Genomic DNA, 19712 nt, shown 5'->3' on the forward strand with positions numbered 1-19712 from the left:
CACCGCTAATGATTGCTGGCAGACTCACGCCTCTTCACCTTCTGACTCTGCAGCCCAAAGCAATGACTTCTCCGGAGCGGCGAAAGTCTACGGGTGGGACAGCACCATACAAAGTCTTCATTGGAAAACACAGCTATGGCAAATTCAAGGACCATGCAGGTCGTCATTACGATGTTGTCGCGAGTCGAGCTGGCCCCAACGCGGCTATCGTGAAACTCAGCATTCAGTTATACTGCTTGGGTGAGCCAAAGTTCGATCCCCACGGTATGGGTTCCTCTCTGTTGCATTCCGATGCTGTCGAGGGCTGGGGTAATGCTCGTAATCATTGGCCGCGTATTGATGTATACACGGGATTTGACACCGTGGAAGAATGCATAGAGCATCACCGTCGCGAGAAAGCGTTCCGCAAAGAGGCCATCAAGAAGATGAAGGATGACGCGGTGACAGGATTATCGGAAGCCGAGGCAAAAGAAACGTTGGCTACAAAGATACAAGGAAAAGAACCTCTTCCGCATATCGTGCCGTCTTGGTGTGAATCGGCCAGATTCGTTGAGAATAGGTGGTGGATTGGAGATCGTTACAGGAGCTGGATCTTGGTCATACCAGCTGAAAGATCCTCTTGGGAAGACGTTATAGACAATGGGCTGCTGCAAGTCAAATTTGACTTGGACGTATCTCCCGCATTGCTTGTCTCCGAGTCGCAGCTGTTTATAAATACTCCAGAGGGAGAAGACGGTTGGGTTCTCGTGGAGAAGACTGGCCTCGAAAACCTCAAACCTGTTGATATTCTACGCCTTTGCGCCAGAGAAGAAGGCGGAGCATCGGAGAGCACCCCAGGAAGCGATAAGACACTCTTTAATGCTTGGTATGATGCGACAATGCAGCTTCGGGGTTGCACTTATATGCCGACAGGATGCAAGGGCTGTCGTACCAATGAGCCGCATGATTACTGTGAGCAGGACATGGACGAGCACTTTAATGATGAGGATGGGCAATGTTTGGCTTGTGTAAGGGAGTAAAAGGAAGAAGAGCGGCGGAGAAAGCAGCAGGATAAGCAGACTACCGTAGATGATGTTGGCTTATGAAGCTTGCTTACGAGCCATGTCGGCTTTCGCCAAGACACCGAGACGCACCTTGTTTTAGTAAAGCAATATATTTTCACGACCATACACTTGAGGGTGGAAATACAACTTCAGGCTAAGTTTGATCTCACGGATACTTCTCAAAATCCTGCATCTCATCAGTATCACACAGATGACGTCAGCAATGCTGACGGTGAGGAATAAATACAACACACTGACTTCGAGCTTACGACTCCTTCTCGTTCTTCTTCTCCTTCTCCTTCTCCTCTTGCCTCAAACACCAATATCATCATGACAGACCAGGCTACTCCAAAGTTTGAATTCATCCGCTTGGAAACCAAGCCAAGTGCGCAGCTCTCCTACAGCTTCACTGCTTCAATCGCGACGAGGCCTACCAACCCAAGCCTTATTGTCTTCGTCAATGGCCTCGGGGCACCGCAGGCGGGCTGGATCGCAACGATCAACAAACTCAAGGAACTGTCTCCTCAGGGCCTTCCGGCATTGTTGAGCTTTGATCGCTTCGGACAGGGTCAGACTACTGATCGTGATCCCAACGATGAGGGAGCTGCTGATCCAACTCACGCTCATGACTGTATGGCCGTAGTTCGAGATATTCGACAGCTCATCACACAGATCTTGAAAGAGAGGCTGGGCATCGATGATCCAGATGCCGCCAAGCTTTTACTGGTTGCAAACTCCATTGGATGTGCTCTGACTCGTCTCTACGCCGCTGAATATCCAGGCACCGTAGCGGGAGCTATCCTTCTCGACAGCGTCTTGACAGACACGGACTTTGTCTCCGTCTTCCCTGACCCAGGCGCCGAGGACTTCGACCCCACCACTCTTCCGCCTGGCGTCACAGCAGACAATCTTCGTGTTGCCCGAGAGGAGACCGCAAAGCGCTTTCATCCAAGTGTTGGCTCTAGAGAAGGTCTCAGCCGAAAGAATCTTACTCGACTTCTTGGTCACTCAGACTCCCCAGCTCTACCCAAAGTCAATGGCAGAGACCCTTACATCACTGTTCTGGGCCATGACTTCAACTACTTTGCAGAGCGTACAGGAACAGACTTCAACATTCCTGGGGAGGCGGTACAGGCTTACATGAATGCTTACTGGCATCATTACAATGAGGGCCTGGCGAAGTTGACGAGCTCCGAGAGAAGTGAGGGACCTATTCAGGTGCCGAATGCGGGCCATTTTATTCAACTTGATAATCCGGGGTTCGTGGCTGAGAAGCTGCACGACATGTTGCAGAAATTGGCCGAGGAATAGGCTGAGGTGTTCTAACTGTGAATACTGATCTATCTGGAAGCCTCGATTTTGTTTATCTATCTAGTGCGTAAATGCGTATTTGCTCTTCGCCCTTATTTTGTGTCCGTAGAAGTACAGCACGTGAGGAATCGCTGCCAACACCACCGCGAAACATGCCATGATGGTCAACGTATAATGGGTGCCCATGTTTTCGTAAAACGGAATGCCCACTACCGTCATTCCTCCAGCGATCATATAACGCGTCAAAGACACGAATGTCAGCGCTGACGCCGAGTATATCTCGTAAGAATCGATGATGTACATGTAAACGCAGATAAAGATGCCCGTGACTCCGTATCCGAACAGAACAACAGCAAAGATGGCGGACCAGATACTGATGCTAGAGTAATTTGTCCAGCCGAGCCAAAAGAGTGAAATGGGGATCGCGGCAGCTGCACCGAGCATGGCGTACCAGAGACGTATCTCGGGTTTGAAATGGCCGTCTCCCTGGTTCTGGGTTGCTCGGAGCGTTTTGCGATAGACGATAGGGACGAAAGCGAAGTTGATCTGCGTTCCAAGAAACATGGCGATGAAGACGATGTTGGCGAGTCCCTGATCGAGACCATATGTCTTCTCGAAGATATATGGCCAACCAACAAGGAAAGTGAATAGTACGATGTACAAAACACTGATGTATATTGTCATAGCGATAATGATGGGTTCCGTCAGCATCAGGAAGGGCCTTGTCATGCTGACCTTCAGTCTGCTGAAGAGACTAGCATCAGCAATCTCATGCTGGCATCGGAACCGTTCATCTCCCGTGATCCTTCGATAATGAACAGCTTTCCACTGCAAGAGAAGCGGACCGTAAGTCTCGGGCATAAAGAGCAAGACGAGCACAAGAACAAGTCCAGATGCGATGAGCATGGTCCATTCAGTCCATCGCCAGCTCACAGCGCTCGATGGTCCGATGTAAGCGCCCATGACAGCACCCAACATTGGACCGCCAAAGCCAGCGACGGCATACAGAGGAAAGGTCCAGGTTTTTTCGAGACTGTTGTACATATCCGCTATGGAACCTCCGGAACAAACGAGTGGTGTTGAGGCTGAGCAGCCAGCCAGGAAGCGGAAGGTGATCTGGGCGCCAAAGTTGGGCGCAAGTGCCGAGGCCATTATCCAGATCATGAAGATTGCCATGGAGAAGCTGTAGACGGCGTTTCTGCCAAAGGTCTCGGAGAATGGTCCTGCTATAAGTGAACCGAGACCCATTCCAACCAAATAAAGGCCTGGAAATGTTAGCTTCTGTTGGACACTGAGAGAGGACCAAACATACCTGTCGCGAGCGATTCAGCAACTTCGCTGACTCCCAGTGACTCTGCAGCTTGCGGAAGAACAGTCGCGTCAATACCGGATGCTGCTCCGACAAAAAGAGCAATGATGGAGATCTGCAGAGTCACGCCAATCCGTCTTCCGATAGACCAGTTGTGAGGATCAAGGGGATCGTCAGGGCCTTCCCAGTTAACCACGAAAACTTTCCCCTCGTGGCCTTTGTCGTTCTTGTGATCCTGGACCTCAATTCCTGTGAGTACCTGGCCCAGAGCTATCCCCCCGGACATGCATTGTCTAATGGTTTGAGCCGTCACAGTATGCTGCAGCGACTGCTCGGGTATCTCATCGCTCGAAGCATAAGTATCTGCCTCCGTAATCGGCGGTAACCGTCCAGCATTCGGCTCATCCTTTTCATTCAACGACTTTCGACCAGCTTCAACATCGTGTCCAGCAATCGGTGCCGCATGCTGTCTCGCCTTGCCGATATCGCGATCAATCTGCGCTTGGGCCGCAGCACCAGCCCTTCGATACTGCAGAAGCGACTGCATCTTGCTCTGTCCAAACAAAAAGTGCAATGTTGGGGAGGCAGCTTTGCATTTAAAAATTACATTCTGGCAAGATTTGTCACGGAGATAACGTTAGCGGGCCGAATAGTCTAACGAATTCCCACATTTCGACGGCATTTGGGCTTCGAGTGCGTCATACGTTACCAATGACAATTTGGTGATAAGAAGAAATGGAGTCGTCGCGGGCAGATCTTTCCGACTGAAGATCGGGAATTAGGTCGGAAATACGATTCATCTGAAGGGACCGGCCCGTTTTCTCGGGCAGAAACCCGCTCTCGCTCAATTGAATTGGCCGTCGATCACCGAGGTCGTATTAGGAATCATTGGCGATATCAGTTTTCCCGCATAACGTTAACAAGCAAACATGGCTTCGAGAACACTGTCGGGGAAGTATCAAGTAATTTCCGGTGACTGAGACAGGGAATGAAGATTCTGGGGTGAAGCAGATCCTTCAGCCTTGGCGAACCATCCCTATCCGTAGAGAGGATTGTTATGTTATGCCTCAGAGACAACATGGTACAGAACCTCCCGTCAAGATGGATGCATTGTCAAAACTTGACGGGCGCTCGTGTTCCATCCCTGGGCGTATAATACTCAACTCTCTAAGCCATTTCCCTCCAGGAATAAAACGAAGTCGAGCCTGAAAAGCGAAACACGAACCCACCGGACGGAATGTGAGGTTCAGGGTAAAACCTCATGTCACTAAGTTTGCAGCGGGGGTTAAATTAATATTGGAGAAGCCAATCTCCGCATCACATCACAACACATCACATCAGACGTTTCATTGCAAACTGTCAAATCGGGATTTAAAATAACACAGACCAAGCGACACAGTCTCTTCAACCGGAACAAGTTGAGTCAGTTTGGTACGACATTGGGAAATAACGCCCTGTCGCACGACTCCAAACTCAGCGGGTAACGTATCCCTCCAAGCCACCCGGTGTCTGCATTCACTCCGAACCAACAAAAACGCCAATGCCGGGGATTAAAAAAGAAAAACGACCAAGGATTCCAGACTAGACAAGGGACAAAAGGTTTCCACGCGCAGGATGCAACGCACACTCAACGACGAGCTAACGAGGCACAGCGCATAACAACGGTGGAGAAATGCAAATCCGCGTACTCTCGCTCGTGTTGGGTTGGGTTGGGTTGTGAGTCGCTGGCAAATAGCAACCAACAGTGGCTGAACACCTCCAGTTAGCGGCCGGGTCTGCTGCCCGCTTTAGTTTCCCCTGCCTTTGTAGCGCTTCAATCAGCAACTTTGCCAGAACAACCTACAACCTCTTCCCTGCTGATGCATCCAATCTTCATCTGGTCTTCTCTTCGCCTCTGCGGACCCGAAGGATGTCCCATTGACTGATTGTGGAGGGGAGGGATACTCAATTAAATAGCTCATCAAAGTCAACTGAAACATGCAGACAAACAGTTCAGCTTATTCTGTCACTTCCCCCCAAATGCTCCCCCCAAAATGGACGGATCAATCAGTCCACTCTGGGGTATCCCCCCCTTCGCCTAATGTGATCACCAACACTCACACTCCAGATCGGTCTACCCCGGACTCCCTCCACGGGGTAAAGAGGCCCATTGTGACATGACAGCCCGATATTAAGCTTAGCCGCCCCTCGTTTGTGTCGTGCCCTTTCCCTTTTGCTTTGTTTTGCAAGGTTTCCCCGACTTACCATGGTTACTTTCGACCCGACGACGATCGCACGTTCAATATGGTCGACCCTGTCTACTACGAGCTGAGCTGGTCGATCCTCAGCACGATCGGGATAGCTAATGTTTTGTTCGGTCTTATGGTCGCTGGCATCACGAGTTTTGGTCCTGTTTCTATCGTTCCGATCGTCACATCTGCTGCTGGCGCTATAGCCAACGGGCTTTGCTACTATGCTTTTTATGAAGAGGGTAACTCTACTACGACCAAGGCTGTAGCCTCTGTATTCGCCGATGTTTTGTGGCTGGTACGTTCCGATTGCCTATCATTCTCGATTCGAGCTAACGCATTGCTGTCGCAGGTTCAAGAGGCTGGCCTTTCGTTCTACAGTTATATCATCCTAAGTCGAGTCTTACGCGGTCGCCAATGGATCATCTTCGCCACCGGATTCTGGTTCATGATCATCTCCGTCTCCGGTATTCGCGTCGTAATTGCAGCTGTCCGAGCCCGACGCATAATGAACGCCCTCGACACCGATCAGTCATTGATAAATCATCTCCATATGGGATACTTCATCCTCATCGCCCTCTTGGAGTGCCTCAGCTCTTTCTTCCTCCTTCGAGTCTTCAGCTCAGCGAAATCAACATCACTTAGCGCTGCCATCAAGGCTGGCCTGTTCAGATATTTGATGCGGAGTACTGAGGTCCGACTGGCACTTCTTGCAGTGCTGGGTATCATACGGGCTATCACATATTCCTTCCAAAATGCTGAACAAAGCGCGACGAATCTTGCTTCACAGATCGATCGGTTTGCGTACAGTATGGAATGTATGTTCCCAGTAATGATGATGTAGGTTCATCTTATTCACTTCAATCCGCCACGCTAACAAGCTCAGCATTGATATCTTAGCATCAAAGGTCGTTTTTCACAACCAAGTTTACGGCTCATCAGGTCAAAGCCGACATCAGCCAGGTGGCTATCCACATCGACAGTTCGCGAATGGCCGTGGCGGTGATATTATCCTCACAACACAGCAAGGCGAGAACATTGTTGAAGTTCGAGGAGGGGAGTCGACCGGCGACAGGGCAAGTTCACAAGAGCGCATCATTAGTCGCAGGGACCACAGAAACCCTTCTTCGGATATTGATCTTGATGAGATGGACACGAAGCAGATCGGCATTAGTAAGACTGTCGCGTTTGAGGTACATAGTTCAGGCGATGTTGAGCGGTAGAAGCCCCCATATCAAGCCGTGCATGTTAGTTCCTCAGCGGCGTATAATCTAATTCTATGTATGATACTTATGAGAAATGCCCGTCTATTTCATTTACCGCCAACCACTATCAGTCGCCTACCTCTTCATGTCTCACCTGTTAGGCAACTATAACCCTGTACATGGGTGAGTTGAGACCAGCCAAACTTCCCCATATTACTGACCTTACTGTCATTCTGATTGATTGAGGATATGCTCATACCAGAGCCGCAGCGTCCACAGTGCTGCCAGGGCATCCTTGATGTCTTGTTGTAATGGAACTTGAACTACGAGCTTGTGGTCTCCCTCCTGCCCTGATTCATATGCAATAATCTGTCCATCTGCATCTATCCACTGATAAGGGCTTCCTTTTAGTTTTGGCCTCATCTCGAACAATAACTGTTGAGTAGCAGCTTTGAACAATTCGACATCATCTGCTGATCTGTCGGAGTTGAGCATCGCTTTGAATATCAGACATTGTGAAGGAGTATCGTAGACGTCGACCTGGATATTACCCAAGGCCTTAGGCGATGGAGCGGTGAGATAACATGCTGGTGTATCGTGTCGACGCTGCAGCATGAGGAGCGAGTTCACAAGGTAATAAAGATCATGAGGCCGCTGCCGTATTCTTGAGCCTTTTCCATCTGGCTGGGATGTCTCGACAACCTCGATCTGTTCGAATATTATGCTGCAATGCTTCTGAACTTTGCAGGCTATATTGCGGCTAAGCCGGTAAAGAGGTGTTGACGGGTCATTTTCCAATGTTATTTGCTGGCCATCGAATATCAAAGTGATAGGAACCAATGTCTTTTGAGCAAGGGATGCCTGGTCTTGAGGGTTTGAGTCGGGGCCCATCTTTGGATGTCAGTGGCGAAATGCGGATAAATCGAAGTTGGCGGCAAATTCGCTTCATTGGTATTGACTCATCGTGGGCTGCTCCACGTGACGCCGAGTGACAGTGGAGTCTTCAGACGGATACAACCAGAGAGAGTTTTCTGTTTTATTTTTGCTATTCTTGCAACTTATTGAAGCGTTTTACGATTAAAAGAGGTCTATAGTCATTTGTATTTATTGCTGCCCAAATGAGACCTCATCCCAAACAGCTTTGAACTTCTCCAACAGCCGAGCATCAGGTGCGAAAACGGCCGCCAGGGTCTCCATCGCGATATCCTGTCCCCCGATTCTCATGGAGCTTACAACCTCTCGTAACCTGATAACATACCAAGACCGAACCTCACTCGCGGGTTCTGCAGCAGCAGCGCCAACGAATAGTTGCCAAACCAGAAGTTGCATCGAAGAACAGAGCCTGATATGGGGCTGTAGCAGCGCATACTTCAAGTTCTCAGCCTTGATATACAACGACCTTGGTCCTTCTATAGGCCATAATAATGACAGAAAAAGCTGCAGAGAATCGTGCAGAGAGCGGATGTAATGTTCTTGGCTTCCCAACAGTGTATCCACTTTCAGTTGTAGGCGATGAACCTCATACCTAATGATAGCTGCCTTGTCTTGTTTTAGCGTCATGGAAGCATGATATTTATCTATTAGTTGGCGTAGGTCTTCGATATCGGATCGAATTGCGGCAACGTCCGTTTGCTTGGGGTCGTCTTCATTACGCAATGCGTTGATGAGAGGTAAATTGGAATAGCTGGCTGAAAGAATTGTGTGGCCAATTGAATCACTGGCAATGGTTAGTGACAGAATATCATAAAATTTAGTTTAATGTTAGACACACTATAGGATAAAATCGCCGAACCACGACGGGATGTCTGTATTTCCTAAGGACCGTCTAACTTTGATCATTTGGGCCAGACCTTGGATATGGACGTCTCTTGCTTCGGCATCACTCTCAAGAAGCTGAAGTGCGATGTTAGAGAGTTCTTTTATGATTTAGCACTTTTACTCACCTCTGCAAAAGTCAAGGTAAAGACGGCGCTGAGTACGCCGTCGGTCAATCCCAAAGGCGTGTCCAGCCGCTCGTTGATCATCTTGATAGCCCTTCCTTTACGCACGGACGCTTCACGAATACCTTGCGTCCTCTGAAGCCGGGGCGAATGCCTTATGGCTATAGCCATGGAGGCTTCGACTAGGGCTGGTTCAGAGTGCAGTAGGGCGATCCAGTCTGCCTCTCTGTTTGATCCGGGAGAACCGAGACCGGCGGGGAAAATAAGCGCGCGGTATTCACCAAGCACTGCAGGCGAGATTAGCCGCTGCATCCAAGAGTGTTTACAAGCATCTTACAATATTCGACAGGGGAGTATGCAGGCTCTACCATGCGGCTGAGCAAACTATGAGCTACTGGCTTGAGCTCATGGGGCAACTGCCGCTTTTCCAATGTAATCAAGGCAGATGATGGACTTGGAGATTGATCAGCGTTTGATAACTTCTTCTGCTGGCCTAGCCTTTGTCTCCTCTTGGCAAAGTTTGTCTTGGTAATATGGCCTCTCATCTGCTTGGCCTCTTTAGGGCCCAGACCGGGGGCGTTGCTGACATTGACAAAGGTGAACGATGGTGCCATACTCATCAGTCTGGCCTTGACCAAGTAACCACAGCGAGGCCTTTTGCCGGCTTTAGGTATGAAAGGAGAAAATGAGATGGAATGGTCTGGGATATGCCACAATGACTTGCGAAGGTAGACGGCGGCTCGGGTGGGACGGATGATCATGGTCAAACGATGGGCCCAGTTTATACCCTTTTAGGAAAATGAGATTGATTGGTACATTAGGGATTCTGCGCTGTGATATCGGACCGGTGAGGGGAACTAACCTCAATGGGAAAACAAGATCAAAAGAATGAGCTCCAATCAGTTGATTGATAATCCGAACCCGTGGCATCAAGGACCACGAAAGCCTCAGTCTTTCCAGAAAAGGAAATTGAGTTCGAAATGGGGCTATTGAATGCTCTTTTGAGCGACTGTGAGTATCGAGTGTTCCTCAGTATATAAACGACATGGAAAGCATCCTCCATGGCATACCTAGAAGCTCATCATCACACTTCAAAAACGATACTTAGACAATAAAACGAAACGGTATGATTCTCAGATGGAGATTTTTGAAGAGGCTAAACAGAAACAGAACCAAACGGCACATCATCGACATGTCTCGCTTCTCTCCTCAACTCACTGGCGCCCATGCCCTCGTCACCGGCGGCTCCAAGGGTATTGGCAGGGTCATCGTCGAGACTCTACTGATCGAAGGTGTCAGTGTCTCTTATTGCTCCCGCAATGTACGAGGCGACGAGTTTGCAAACTTCAAAGACGCCACTGGCGGTGCACGAGCTGTTGGAAGCAGCGTTGACATTTCCAATGCCGCTTCGATCCAAGGCTGGGTTGAAGCCTCAGCCAAGGAGTTTGGAAGAATTGACCTCATTGTTGCTAATGGTATTGGTCTTCAATGGATTGTGTTGTAATCCTGCTGACAGTGAAATAGCTTGTCCTAAGTATGTCAGCCCAAGCATTGAGGATTGGGAAAACAGCTTCCATGCCGATGTTCTTGGTCTCATAAACCTCATCAACGCTTCGGAGCCTCATCTTGAGAAGCGAAACGGTGACGGCTCAATTGTCGTCATTAGTTCACTTGCCGGCTTCGAAGCCCGACACCCAGCAATCCGGGGACCTTACACCACGCTCAAGCGTGCGCAGGCTACCTTGGCCAAGGACTTTGGACGATGGCTCGGACCTAAGGGTATTAGGATCAACACGATCGTCCCTGGCACCATCGACTCTCCTCCTGTTGACAAGCCTGATGGGACGGTAGAGTTAAGCCAGTTTCAGCAAATCATGGCCGCCAACCCTGACTTCCTCAAGAGTCTTATCGACTCTATTCCGCTTGGAAAGGTCGGACAGGCGCAGGATATTGCCAACGCAGTTGTCTTCCTGGGAAGCAGCCTTGGCAAGTATGTCAATGGAGTGAATTTGATTGTCGATGGTGGAATGTCTACTGCCCTCTAGGGGTCTAGCCTGTTGAGTACGACAATCAGTTTAACTAGATAGGTTTTGAGGAATGATACTTGATTTAGTAGAAATACAGTCTATACTTTATTAAAAATACATAGTGCTCCATGAGCTGCTCTTCTATGAGTAAATGGAACTCTCAAATAGCAACGAACACCCACCTCTCCTTTTTACTTCATCTCTTGCCTAAAACTCACACCACCGTCCCACCATTAGGGTCCTGCTCTGCCCCTTCTCTCCACACAACGACGACGATGCAGCCAACTGCCAGAGAGCAGATCAAAGCCAAGATGGACATCCACCAACCAAAACCAATACTTGCGGTAGCGATCGGAGACACTACAGTGCCAATCGCAGCAAGAACGTTACGAACCAAGTTGAGATCAGCGACGACTGAAGCACCGACTCCTGGCTTGATATCTACAAGGAAAGGCATGACCGTGGACGTAACAAGCATGAGTCCCAGGCCGAACAAGAAAGCTCCGACAAGAGGAGCAACCCAAAACACCTTCTTCTCAATCAACCATCCGTATATGATCAACCCCACTGGGATAAAGCCGATGCCGTACCAAACTGTCTTGATCCTCTCGATGGGGCGGATGGCACCATCATGAGTCGTCTGGTACTGACGCAACTTGGCGTCGCTCAATTTACCCCCGACGACACTTCCAATGGCGTATCCAAGACAGTTGCTGATGTAGCAGAGACCAATTTCGATGGCTGAGAAGTTGTAAGGTGCAGCAGCGTAAGCGTACGGAAGTGTCGTGTTAAAGCAGTAGAGGCTTGCAAAGCATATGCTCACATAGGCAATAGTAAGAGCAATGGAAGGAACCATCAAGAACTTCAATTTGGGGAGCGGCGCGAGGGCATCGCGTTTGAGGATCTGGTGCCATGGCCTAGGCTGCTCAGTAGACGATTCGACAAGTGTCTCGGGCAGAACCAACAGAGTGAGCATGGCCGCGATGAAGGTGAAAATGGCCATGAAGTACAAGTTTGCGCGCCACCCGAGCCAGACTTGCAAAGCGCCACCAATGATGGGTGCAACCAAGGGTCCAATAAGTGTTCCCAAGTAAAACCAGCCCAAAGCTGATCCACGCTCGGTCGAGATGTAGATGTCGCTTATGACCCCGGCGCTAACGCTTTGAGCAGAGGAGCAGCCTATTGCTTCGATAAGTCGAAAGACGATGATGAGAGGAAGTGAGTTGGAGACTGCGCAGACAATCACCGCAACTGCTGAGATGAGAAAGCTTAAGACTAGGACCGGTCGACGGCCATATTGCTGGCTAAGGGTACTCCACCACAGCGGAGCAATGGCCAAGCCAAGAAGAAAGACGGTTGTAGTAAGTGCGACTTTTGTTTCGGTAGTGTGAAAGTAGTCGACAAGAGTTGTGAAAGATGGGAAGAGAATGCAGGAGGCAAATGGTGCTGTGAATGCAGATAGAGTGGTTATGGCGACGATTGCGTGCTTTTGCCAAGCAGAATGGGTAGTTGGGTCTTCTCGTCGAGTTACGAAGCAGAATCTATCAAACCATGTCTGGTAGAGTTGCTTGAGCTTATCTTTGGAGACAGTATCTGACATCTCGCCCAAGTGATGAATGGCGTCGTTTTTGAGGAGTTTAGGGTGCTGAGTGGGAGTGAGAACTGATTAGGGATTGATATGAGGAGTAGGTGTGAGTCAAATTAGACGATTGCGTCTGTTTATATATTAAAGCTTCCAGCAGCGATAAATCTTTTCCTGTCTCGATGCAATTCCGGGATTTCGGGACTTTCAGTCATCGGGATTTCCCAAGATAATCCCGATGCTCTTGTGGACCTGACCAATGACAGCGACATCTGGCTGCTAAAATGCCTCTAAAATCTGACAAACATGCACTGTAAGCATGCTCAGGCTTCATCAGCACACACTAAAACCAGCGGGACTTTCTAATCGGGAATTTATACTTACTACTTCCATCCCCCGAAGCCCCGATATCACAAACTCACGCATTTCACTCAACAAACATGAACAGAAGCTGCGTCAGTTGCGCTACATCCAAGGTCCGATGCGACCTCGACAAGAAAGGGTTTCCTTGCTCGCGATGCCAGCAAAAGAACTTGCCCTGCGTGAAAGCCGGAAGGAAGAAGCGGACGAGGAAAACGACGTCCAGCATCGTCAGTTCAAACTCGTCGCCACAAGGGAGAGCCCAGGAAAATGAAATGCAGCCACCGCTCGAGCAGAATGTCGACTTTTCGTTCTTTGATACATCATCCTTTGGCGAAATTGACTTTCTAACACAACTTGTTGATATCGAGAGCATGATTGACACGAGTAGTTGGACATGGAGTCCCAGTGATATGGCATCGCCCATTGGCGAAAACACCTTGACTGACAAAAATGTTCTTTGGGCTGGTATGAGAACAAGTGAGGGATTCAGCTGTCCAGATAACTTTCGACTTCCAGCCGACTTCCTTCTTGAGCTTGACGGCTCAGAGACCATCCCTGTACATCGCCTGGAGACGCTGGCGAGGCTCTTCTTCTTGCACTTTCATCCTTCGCTTCCTCTACTACATATTCCAACTTTCTGCCTAGCTTCATCATCTTCTGTTCTGATTCGGGCGATTTGCTTTATTGGTGCCGGCTTTGACAAATCTCCTACATCTACAGCTGAAGCAAAGCTACTCTATGGCTCTCTTCCATCACAGCTGGCTAAGTTATGTCTTCGTTCGAACGGAAGCTCGCCAAGATTTCAGGATCTTCAAGCTTTAGTACTGATGCAGTTCGCCGCCATGGCGAGCGGAGGAAGTGCCGAAAGAGCTGCGTCTCGGCTCATACATCCGCTCCTCGTCGCAGCAATACGGCACGAGGGTCTTCTCAAGGTTCACGGCGAATGTACCAAGGCTACACGCAATGCGCACTTTTGGATATCATGGATACAGAAAGAGTCGAATAAAAGAGTGCTTTGGGGTGTGTATACGGTCGACTGCTACCAATCAATACTTTGTGGCAGTAAACCCATTCTATCACCGACAGATACGAGGGCATCCTTTCCATGCGATGACGCTAGCTGGACGGCTTGCTCCGCATCTCTATGGGCTGCACTACCAGCTCAAGACCCTTCTAGCTGTTTCCTATCCTCTGTTAAGGGCCTAATGGTAGGCCATACTCCAGCTGAGACGAATCTGACCGCCTTTGGGATGAACCTCTTGATTCTGGCAGTTAATTCTCTTTTGCTCGAAGCCCAAACATCAATACTACACGTCGATACTTCGGCTCTGGACTTGGCACTGCAGACTTGGTATGCATCTTGGCAACAATTCCAAACGCAGTCCCAAGACGCCAGCGATGCAAGGGCGAACTCTGTCCTCATCACAAACAGTCTGTCTTTATACCGCCTGGGAGTCCACTTTCTCAGAAATGGGCGGCCTGTTTTGGATGAAAAGGCTTATCTGGAAAGGCCTGCTGACACTCGGAACCCTCTCATCATCAAGGAGCAGGTATATCAGGATGAGATGATGAAATACGTGAGGGGAGTCCTTGATGTGTTCGAAAAAGCATGATTTCAAGATCTGAGAATGGGCACTGCGAAGTGAAAGGATAAGATGCCACGAGCAGGTTTCTAAGCAGATAAACATCGAGAAAATTGCTGCCTTTATAGTAGGAGGTTCTAAGAAATAGAGAATCAGATTGCAACAGTCAAAAGCCAAGCTCTTCCATCTTCTCATACCGCGACATCAGATTATGTGAGCTAGAGTTCACCCAGGCCCGCAATCAACTCTGCTATAGGTGGCCTTGACGTGTCCTCAACAGGTCGGGATATGAAGACATCGGCACATACATAGCCCATTTCCTCAAAGCCAGTCGGATCCAGTCCACGTGCAGCTACATGCAAAACAGCATCACTCTGCTCCTGGGCAGAAACGAAGCGGCGCTGACGAAGCACGACGCCTGGAAGCCTCTCGGTCACAAGACCGTGCCCTCTCAATTTGGTCGCTATTTCTTCGTAGGAGGAGGTCCGGATCACAGTGCTAGCGACCCAGAGGTTGCTTGACCTACCCACTGCAGCAATAATGCGAGCGAAAGTTCGAGAGCTTAGGTAGCTGACGCCTCCCGTACAAATTATGAGACTCACACCCTGCAGTGCCTCGCGTAGCCCCGGAGAAGGATCATTGGCCTCCAGATCCTCTACCCAACCAGCTTCGATTAAGCTGACATCCAAGGCATAGCGAACAGCATGGTCTGCCTTGTCAAGTCCTAAGACCACGGGCTTGGGAGATCGTTCTCGACTCGCAAAGAACTCCTTGTCAGCCAGAACCTGATGCTTAGAATCGAGCTTTGAGTCCGTATAATGAGCTGTCCATGTCTCTATGTCGACATGGTGTCGGAGCAGAGCTCCATTGATACCGTATGAGCAGCAAACGTCTAAGATTGCGGAAGCGGCCGTCCCCTGACAAGATAGTTGGTGAAGTCGCTGGAACAAAGGCAGTACCTGCTGCAGGATTGTGTATTGCAGGGGCGCCAAGGTTGTAAGATAGCCACGCGGGTCCTTTTGGTTGTATAAATCGGCAAAGCTTGCTTTCTGGGCGACAGCAGATTTCCGCTGCCCGTTTGACCTTGTGGGCCGCTATTCGTACTTAAGAGGGAGATGCAGGATCCGATGGAGAAGCAGGACACTTCCCCTCTTATATCACCTTAGGTAGTCCCATGTCTCACTTTGGCTTATGCACGGATAAGAAATGACGGAAGAGTGGAGGTAACACCGTAAAGCATTCAATCATTATCGCAAAAAGCGCAGTTGCATTAATACGAGAGCCTCAACATGCATGCCAACACCATGTACGATGGACCGGTGAGTATGTAGACGCAGTATCGCCAGCTTATCCACTTAATACGAAGTTACAATCCCGATCAACACATGTTAACAATAACATAATGTCTACAAAGCGAAGAGCTGTTTCTAGCGCCCTGTTACCATTTGAAACATGAACCCCGCAAAGCAACATAGTGCTTCTGTTTTCATCATATCATACTGACGCTACATCACACTACAACAGTCGTCGTCGCGTGAAGAAGGATTGCAAACAAAGCATGCTCGACCAGTTGCTCGCTTCAAACGGCCTGTGCACGTAGGGCAGACATCTAAGGTTCCAAACAAGGTCCATCTTTAGTAGATCTGATAGGTGCAAGATGAGAGACTTGGGCAAATACGATATTGGCACCAAGGCAAGACCTTAGTGCTGAAGTGTTTGCGTGGTCTGTTACACTGAGGGATAGCGCAAACTTGTGAGTGCGGATTGTGAATTTTCGGTATACCGGAGTGGTATTCGAACTTGACAGATAGTAGAAATTAGAGGACAACAGAAAAAGAAGGACATAGAGAACGAAGGAGGACATGAGAGGCGGGGATTAGATACCAAGGACCGCCAGCCTGATTTCTCAATACGACCAGAAGCAGGCTCTTATGCGATTGAAAGTGCAAGTAAACTCTCGTTAACATGTGTCTCGAGCATTCTCATTTGATGTTTGCTACAAGTCTGTTGTGGCGCTTTAAGGCCGTGTATCTGTCCCGAAAGTGCAACCGTCGATGCATCATGCCACCAACTTGGTAGACCATCATTATGTGTCATGTCAGGTAGCCGGGTCATCTCACCAGATGGCCAACTAAATCAAAGCGTAATACGGACAAAAGATGATAGAAATCAGGCGAGACTCGCCAAGGGACCGAACATTGTGACTTGTTACAAGTTACTAATAGTGAATACTGACATTCTTGAAGATGGGCACACATAGACAATATTTACATGAATATATCTCTTCCATCTCGTGCTCCATAGTGGTATGAAGGGTTATGAGCATGGCACTTCTCGGCCGCGGGCATGCTTTTATTACATTCATGTGTCGCTATCACAATCAAGGACTGAAGCTACCAAGATCCCCAAGCATACATTTCATAACAATAAGATAGCTAGATCGAGCCTTGTAATTTGAATTTTCAAAATAGATACCCTTTGAAACCTTACACAACATGGCTTCATGATAACTATTTCTCACCGATCAATGCCAGAGCAAAATCCTTGTAATCACCACTCAGAACTGACTTGATATTCCCACTCAACGTAGCACCAGTCACTGGCTTGTACGCCTGCTTTGTCTGATATAAACGACCCTGGTCCCAGTAAAGACTGACGAGTCTGTTGATGAAGAGACGGTCCTTGCGCATCGACTTGTTTAGTGGTCTACTGAGCCTGCCTGCATCAGCTCGAGCTCGATCCTGTGCATGGTAGAGTATCCGCAGCAGCACGTCTTCCATGTCACCGCGGAACTCCTTTTCAATAACACTCTCGAGACTGCGGTGGTATTTGTGCTGATATGCATCGTTCATTGCACGAACTTGGGCGTCGTTGCTGCTGGTGAATATCTGCGCTACAGAGACAGCATTGGCACCGATTGTACCCTCAGTGGCCCTCTGCAGTTCTGTAATCTTCTGATCAATCTCGTGAGGAATCACTGGAGCGTTATCTTCCGCTCGCCTGGCGGCAAGGACCATGCTATAGAGTCGGTAGAGGGTATCGTCGACATCTTCCTTGATATCCACCAGAAGTTCTTTGCCTCGGAAACGCTTGTACTCTGCGGTAATAGCACGAATATCAGCGTTGGAACGGCAGAGAAGAACGTCGTTCAAGGCATCTTCGTCAGTGCCAGCGCGGTTGAGAGCCTTTGAAAGATTTTGAACGTCATTCTCCAATGGCCCGCGGATCAGAGCGAGAAGACATGTCTCGAAGTCGCCACGGGTCTCACTTTCGATGTCCTTTGCTAGATCGCGCATGAAGCGGCTATTGTAATCGCGGACCAGCTGAGCCATCGTCCATGGATCAGCATATTTGGGGCTGACGAGTACACGAATCAGAGCCTTTTCATCACAACCCATTCCCTTCATGGCCTTGCGAAGAGCCTCCACGTCTGCTGCGGTGTCTATAGGCTTAACCCATGCTTTCTGGGCTGTGTCATAACCTGGCGATGCTGGCGTTGGAGGGACGTTGACTGATGGTCCACCATACTGCTGCTGTCCAGGCTGTTGGTGCCACTGCTGGCCGGGGTAAGGTGGTTGCTGCTGCTGTTGTTGGCCAGGGTATGGCGGTTGGCCCTGCTGAGGGCCCCCATATTGCTGGGGCGGATACTGTCCCTGTCCATAAGGAGCCGGAGGAGGCTGTTGCCCATAAGGAGCTTGCTGTCCTGGGGGTTGCTGGCCGTAAGGGGGCTGTTGTGGATAACCTTGTGAATGCTGCTGGTATTGGCCTTGCTGACCCGGAGGAGGGTATTGTTGGCCTGCAGGAAGATAAGGCTGGTTTGGCTGTCCTCCAGGTTGGCCTTGCTGCTGGTAGCCGTAAGGCGGTTGCTGGCCTGAAGGTGGCTGGTAGTAGCCCTGGCCAGGCTGCTGCTGTCCCGGATAACCCGGCTGAGGGGGGGCGCCGCCCTGGGAACCTTGCCAGTAAGGAGGTTGCTGCGACATCTAGGTAAGGGAGTGAATAGACTGTTTAAGCTTCAATTAATCGATGTTTGAGAGTTGATGCTGATGCGCCCAAAGTCTTGGACCTGTTCAGCCCTATTAAACTAAACCTGACAGGCGGGGGATCGCAACGTGGAGGCCTCTTCCTGGTTACCTCCCACTATCATCTTAGCGGTTGTGCTACCGCAATCCGGTGTTGAATGCCTCATTGGCGTCTTGCAAGTGGCTGTGCCGCCATTAGGCTGATTGCTATCAAGACTAAGGATGACCCGACCCTCGTTGATCTATCCGATAAAGAGAAGGTGCGGGGCAAACAAGGCAGAACGGGCTGTTTGTTGCTTACAGGTAGGATGGGAAAAGGAACGATCCTCGCATGCGAGTTCAATCAATTGATTGTATCGGTAGGTCAGTAGGTCAGTACGGTAGGTTGGCCAGGGGAGGAAAGAAAACTCAAGACCTTAACCCTAAGTGATAAAAATATTTAGGTAAGTTTAGTCTAAGCTTAGGGGGCTCTTTACTAAGTTTATTTTAACACCTTATATCAAGGTTTGGTGTTTTCTTGCCCCCCCCGAGGAAATGGGAGCTTGCGATTAATCTTGGTAATTTAGAGCCCCGCCACAGGGCACTTGAGCGAAGCATCACCTGATTGTTAGCGAAAACATTAGCGCCTGCACCTAACATTATTCGCTAAAACAGCTTCGAGGCTTGGCTTGCCCTCCAATAGAAGTGGAATAGCAGAAAGCGATTAGAGAACACAGATATCTTGATGAACTTTTGAGCGTAGTATAAATCAGATTTTATAGTCCAGCAAAGGCAAAGAAGCCAGAGCTGGAATGGAACAGGTTGAATGACGTCCAGGTCATAACCAGCTTCGAGTCTCAGGCTCTCAGCAGAGGCATGCTCTTTCGTCCAAGTATATGGAATAAGGTACTATCGGAAGATTACGATAGAGCACAGAGAATAATAGAAGAAGACTTACTATCAAGTTCATCGGCATATCGAGCACAGCCAATGAGATTTTCTGTGCTGTTCTCAAAGCTCATAGCGTTACAGGGATGGGGAATGACCTATGTGCACATGAATAGGCACCATCACGTTCTCTTTCCGTGCACACATGTTAGCCGTTTCGACTTGCTCATATAAT

At 49.3% G+C, this 19712-nt stretch overlaps 11 protein-coding genes across 13 annotated transcripts; 5 read left to right on the top strand and 6 right to left on the bottom strand.

The window, feature by feature from the left end:
• The first annotated feature begins 41 nt into the window (after nt 1-41).
• FVEG_16894 (hypothetical protein) lies at nt 42-1307 on the top strand. The gene has a single exon (XM_018906131.1). The coding sequence runs from the start codon at nt 63-65 to the stop codon at nt 1017-1019; it is 957 nt and encodes a 318-aa protein (XP_018758178.1). The 5' UTR covers nt 42-62; the 3' UTR covers nt 1020-1307.
• Nucleotides 1149-4371, bottom strand: FVEG_10824 (hypothetical protein). 3 transcript variants are annotated; one of them, XM_018899994.1, is made up of 3 exons: nt 3667-4371; nt 1302-3619; nt 1149-1230 (listed from the first exon to the last, which is right to left on the bottom strand). In XM_018899994.1, exons 1-2 carry the CDS (start codon nt 4208-4210, stop codon nt 2415-2417), a joined length of 1749 nt encoding a protein of 582 aa, XP_018758176.1. In that variant the 5' UTR covers nt 4211-4371; the 3' UTR covers nt 1149-1230; nt 1302-2414. The 3 variants fall into 3 exon arrangements, with proteins under 3 accessions (XP_018758176.1, XP_018758175.1, XP_018758174.1); XM_018899993.1 differs by having other exon boundaries at nt 1291-3619; XM_018899992.1 differs by having other exon boundaries at nt 1149-3619.
• On the top strand, nt 1374-2354 carry FVEG_10825 (hypothetical protein; the record flags this gene model as incomplete). The annotated part of the gene is made up of 1 exon (XM_018899995.1): nt 1374-2354. One exon carries the CDS (start codon nt 1374-1376, stop codon nt 2352-2354), a length of 981 nt encoding a protein of 326 aa, XP_018758177.1.
• A 1575-nt stretch (nt 4372-5946) lies between the features above and the next one.
• FVEG_10823 (hypothetical protein) lies at nt 5947-7114 on the top strand (the record flags this gene model as incomplete). Its single annotated transcript, XM_018899991.1, has 3 exons — nt 5947-6189; nt 6244-6731; nt 6778-7114. The coding sequence occupies 3 exons, from the start codon at nt 5947-5949 to the stop codon at nt 7112-7114; spliced, it is 1068 nt and encodes a 355-aa protein (XP_018758173.1).
• Nucleotides 7003-8013, bottom strand: FVEG_16893 (hypothetical protein). The gene is made up of 2 exons (XM_018906130.1): nt 7318-8013; nt 7003-7269 (listed from the first exon to the last, which is right to left on the bottom strand). The coding sequence occupies exon 1, from the start codon at nt 7985-7987 to the stop codon at nt 7325-7327; it is 663 nt and encodes a 220-aa protein (XP_018758172.1). The 5' UTR covers nt 7988-8013; the 3' UTR covers nt 7003-7269; nt 7318-7324.
• Nucleotides 8014-8102: 89 nt separating this feature from the next.
• FVEG_10822 (hypothetical protein) lies at nt 8103-9797 on the bottom strand (the record flags this gene model as incomplete). Its single annotated transcript, XM_018899990.1, has 4 exons — nt 8103-8813; nt 8868-8989; nt 9040-9323; nt 9374-9797. The coding sequence occupies 4 exons, from the start codon at nt 9795-9797 to the stop codon at nt 8201-8203; spliced, it is 1443 nt and encodes a 480-aa protein (XP_018758171.1). The 3' UTR covers nt 8103-8200.
• A 336-nt stretch (nt 9798-10133) lies between these two features.
• Nucleotides 10134-11160, top strand: FVEG_10821 (hypothetical protein). Its single transcript, XM_018899989.1, has 3 exons — nt 10134-10160; nt 10207-10511; nt 10561-11160. The coding sequence occupies exons 2-3, from the start codon at nt 10229-10231 to the stop codon at nt 11079-11081; spliced, it is 804 nt and encodes a 267-aa protein (XP_018758170.1). The 5' UTR covers nt 10134-10160; nt 10207-10228; the 3' UTR covers nt 11082-11160.
• Nucleotides 11127-12730, bottom strand: FVEG_10820 (hypothetical protein). The gene has a single exon (XM_018899988.1). It carries the CDS (start codon nt 12661-12663, stop codon nt 11278-11280), a length of 1386 nt encoding a protein of 461 aa, XP_018758169.1. The 5' UTR covers nt 12664-12730; the 3' UTR covers nt 11127-11277.
• Nucleotides 12731-13085: 355 nt separating this feature from the next.
• Nucleotides 13086-14769, top strand: FVEG_16892 (hypothetical protein; the record flags this gene model as incomplete). Its single annotated transcript, XM_018906129.1, has 1 exon — nt 13086-14769. One exon carries the CDS (start codon nt 13086-13088, stop codon nt 14619-14621), a length of 1536 nt encoding a protein of 511 aa, XP_018758168.1. The 3' UTR covers nt 14622-14769.
• Nucleotides 14770-14807: 38 nt separating this feature from the next.
• FVEG_10819 (hypothetical protein) lies at nt 14808-15767 on the bottom strand (the record flags this gene model as incomplete). The annotated part of the gene is made up of 2 exons (XM_018899987.1): nt 14808-15685; nt 15753-15767. 2 exons carry the CDS (start codon nt 15765-15767, stop codon nt 14810-14812), a joined length of 891 nt encoding a protein of 296 aa, XP_018758167.1. The 3' UTR covers nt 14808-14809.
• Nucleotides 15768-16782: 1015 nt separating this feature from the next.
• Nucleotides 16783-18971, bottom strand: FVEG_10818 (hypothetical protein). Its single transcript, XM_018899986.1, has 2 exons — nt 18912-18971; nt 16783-18794 (listed from the first exon to the last, which is right to left on the bottom strand). The coding sequence occupies exon 2, from the start codon at nt 18569-18571 to the stop codon at nt 17102-17104; it is 1470 nt and encodes a 489-aa protein (XP_018758166.1). The 5' UTR covers nt 18572-18794; nt 18912-18971; the 3' UTR covers nt 16783-17101.
• Nucleotides 18972-19712: the final 741 nt, after the last annotated feature.

The sequence above is a fragment of the Fusarium verticillioides genome, chromosome 11, assembly GCF_000149555.1.
Source record: "Fusarium verticillioides 7600 chromosome 11, whole genome shotgun sequence".
In the NCBI taxonomy this organism is placed as follows: domain Eukaryota; kingdom Fungi; phylum Ascomycota; class Sordariomycetes; order Hypocreales; family Nectriaceae; genus Fusarium; species Fusarium verticillioides.

What these genes read in the sequence shown, in the direction of transcription:
- FVEG_16894 (XM_018906131.1), top strand. Translation starts at nt 63, where the DNA reads ATGACTTCTCCGGAGCGGCGAAAGTCTACGGGTGGGACAGCACCATAC.
- FVEG_10824 (XM_018899994.1), bottom strand. Translation starts at nt 4,210, where the DNA reads ATGCAGTCGCTTCTGCAGTATCGAAGGGCTGGTGCTGCGGCCCAAGCG. An exon ending in TGCTGAATCGCTCGCGACAG is followed by an intron (nt 3,620 to 3,666) that starts GTATGTTTGGTC and finishes TAACATTTCCAG; the next exon opens with GCCTTTATTTGGTTGGAATG.
- FVEG_16893 (XM_018906130.1), bottom strand. Translation starts at nt 7,987, where the DNA reads ATGGGCCCCGACTCAAACCCTCAAGACCAGGCATCCCTTGCTCAAAAG.
- FVEG_10821 (XM_018899989.1), top strand. Translation starts at nt 10,229, where the DNA reads ATGTCTCGCTTCTCTCCTCAACTCACTGGCGCCCATGCCCTCGTCACC. An exon ending in TGACCTCATTGTTGCTAATG is followed by an intron (nt 10,512 to 10,560) that starts GTATTGGTCTTC and finishes ACAGTGAAATAG; the next exon opens with CTTGTCCTAAGTATGTCAGC.
- FVEG_10820 (XM_018899988.1), bottom strand. Translation starts at nt 12,663, where the DNA reads ATGTCAGATACTGTCTCCAAAGATAAGCTCAAGCAACTCTACCAGACA.
- FVEG_10818 (XM_018899986.1), bottom strand. Translation starts at nt 18,571, where the DNA reads ATGTCGCAGCAACCTCCTTACTGGCAAGGTTCCCAGGGCGGCGCCCCC.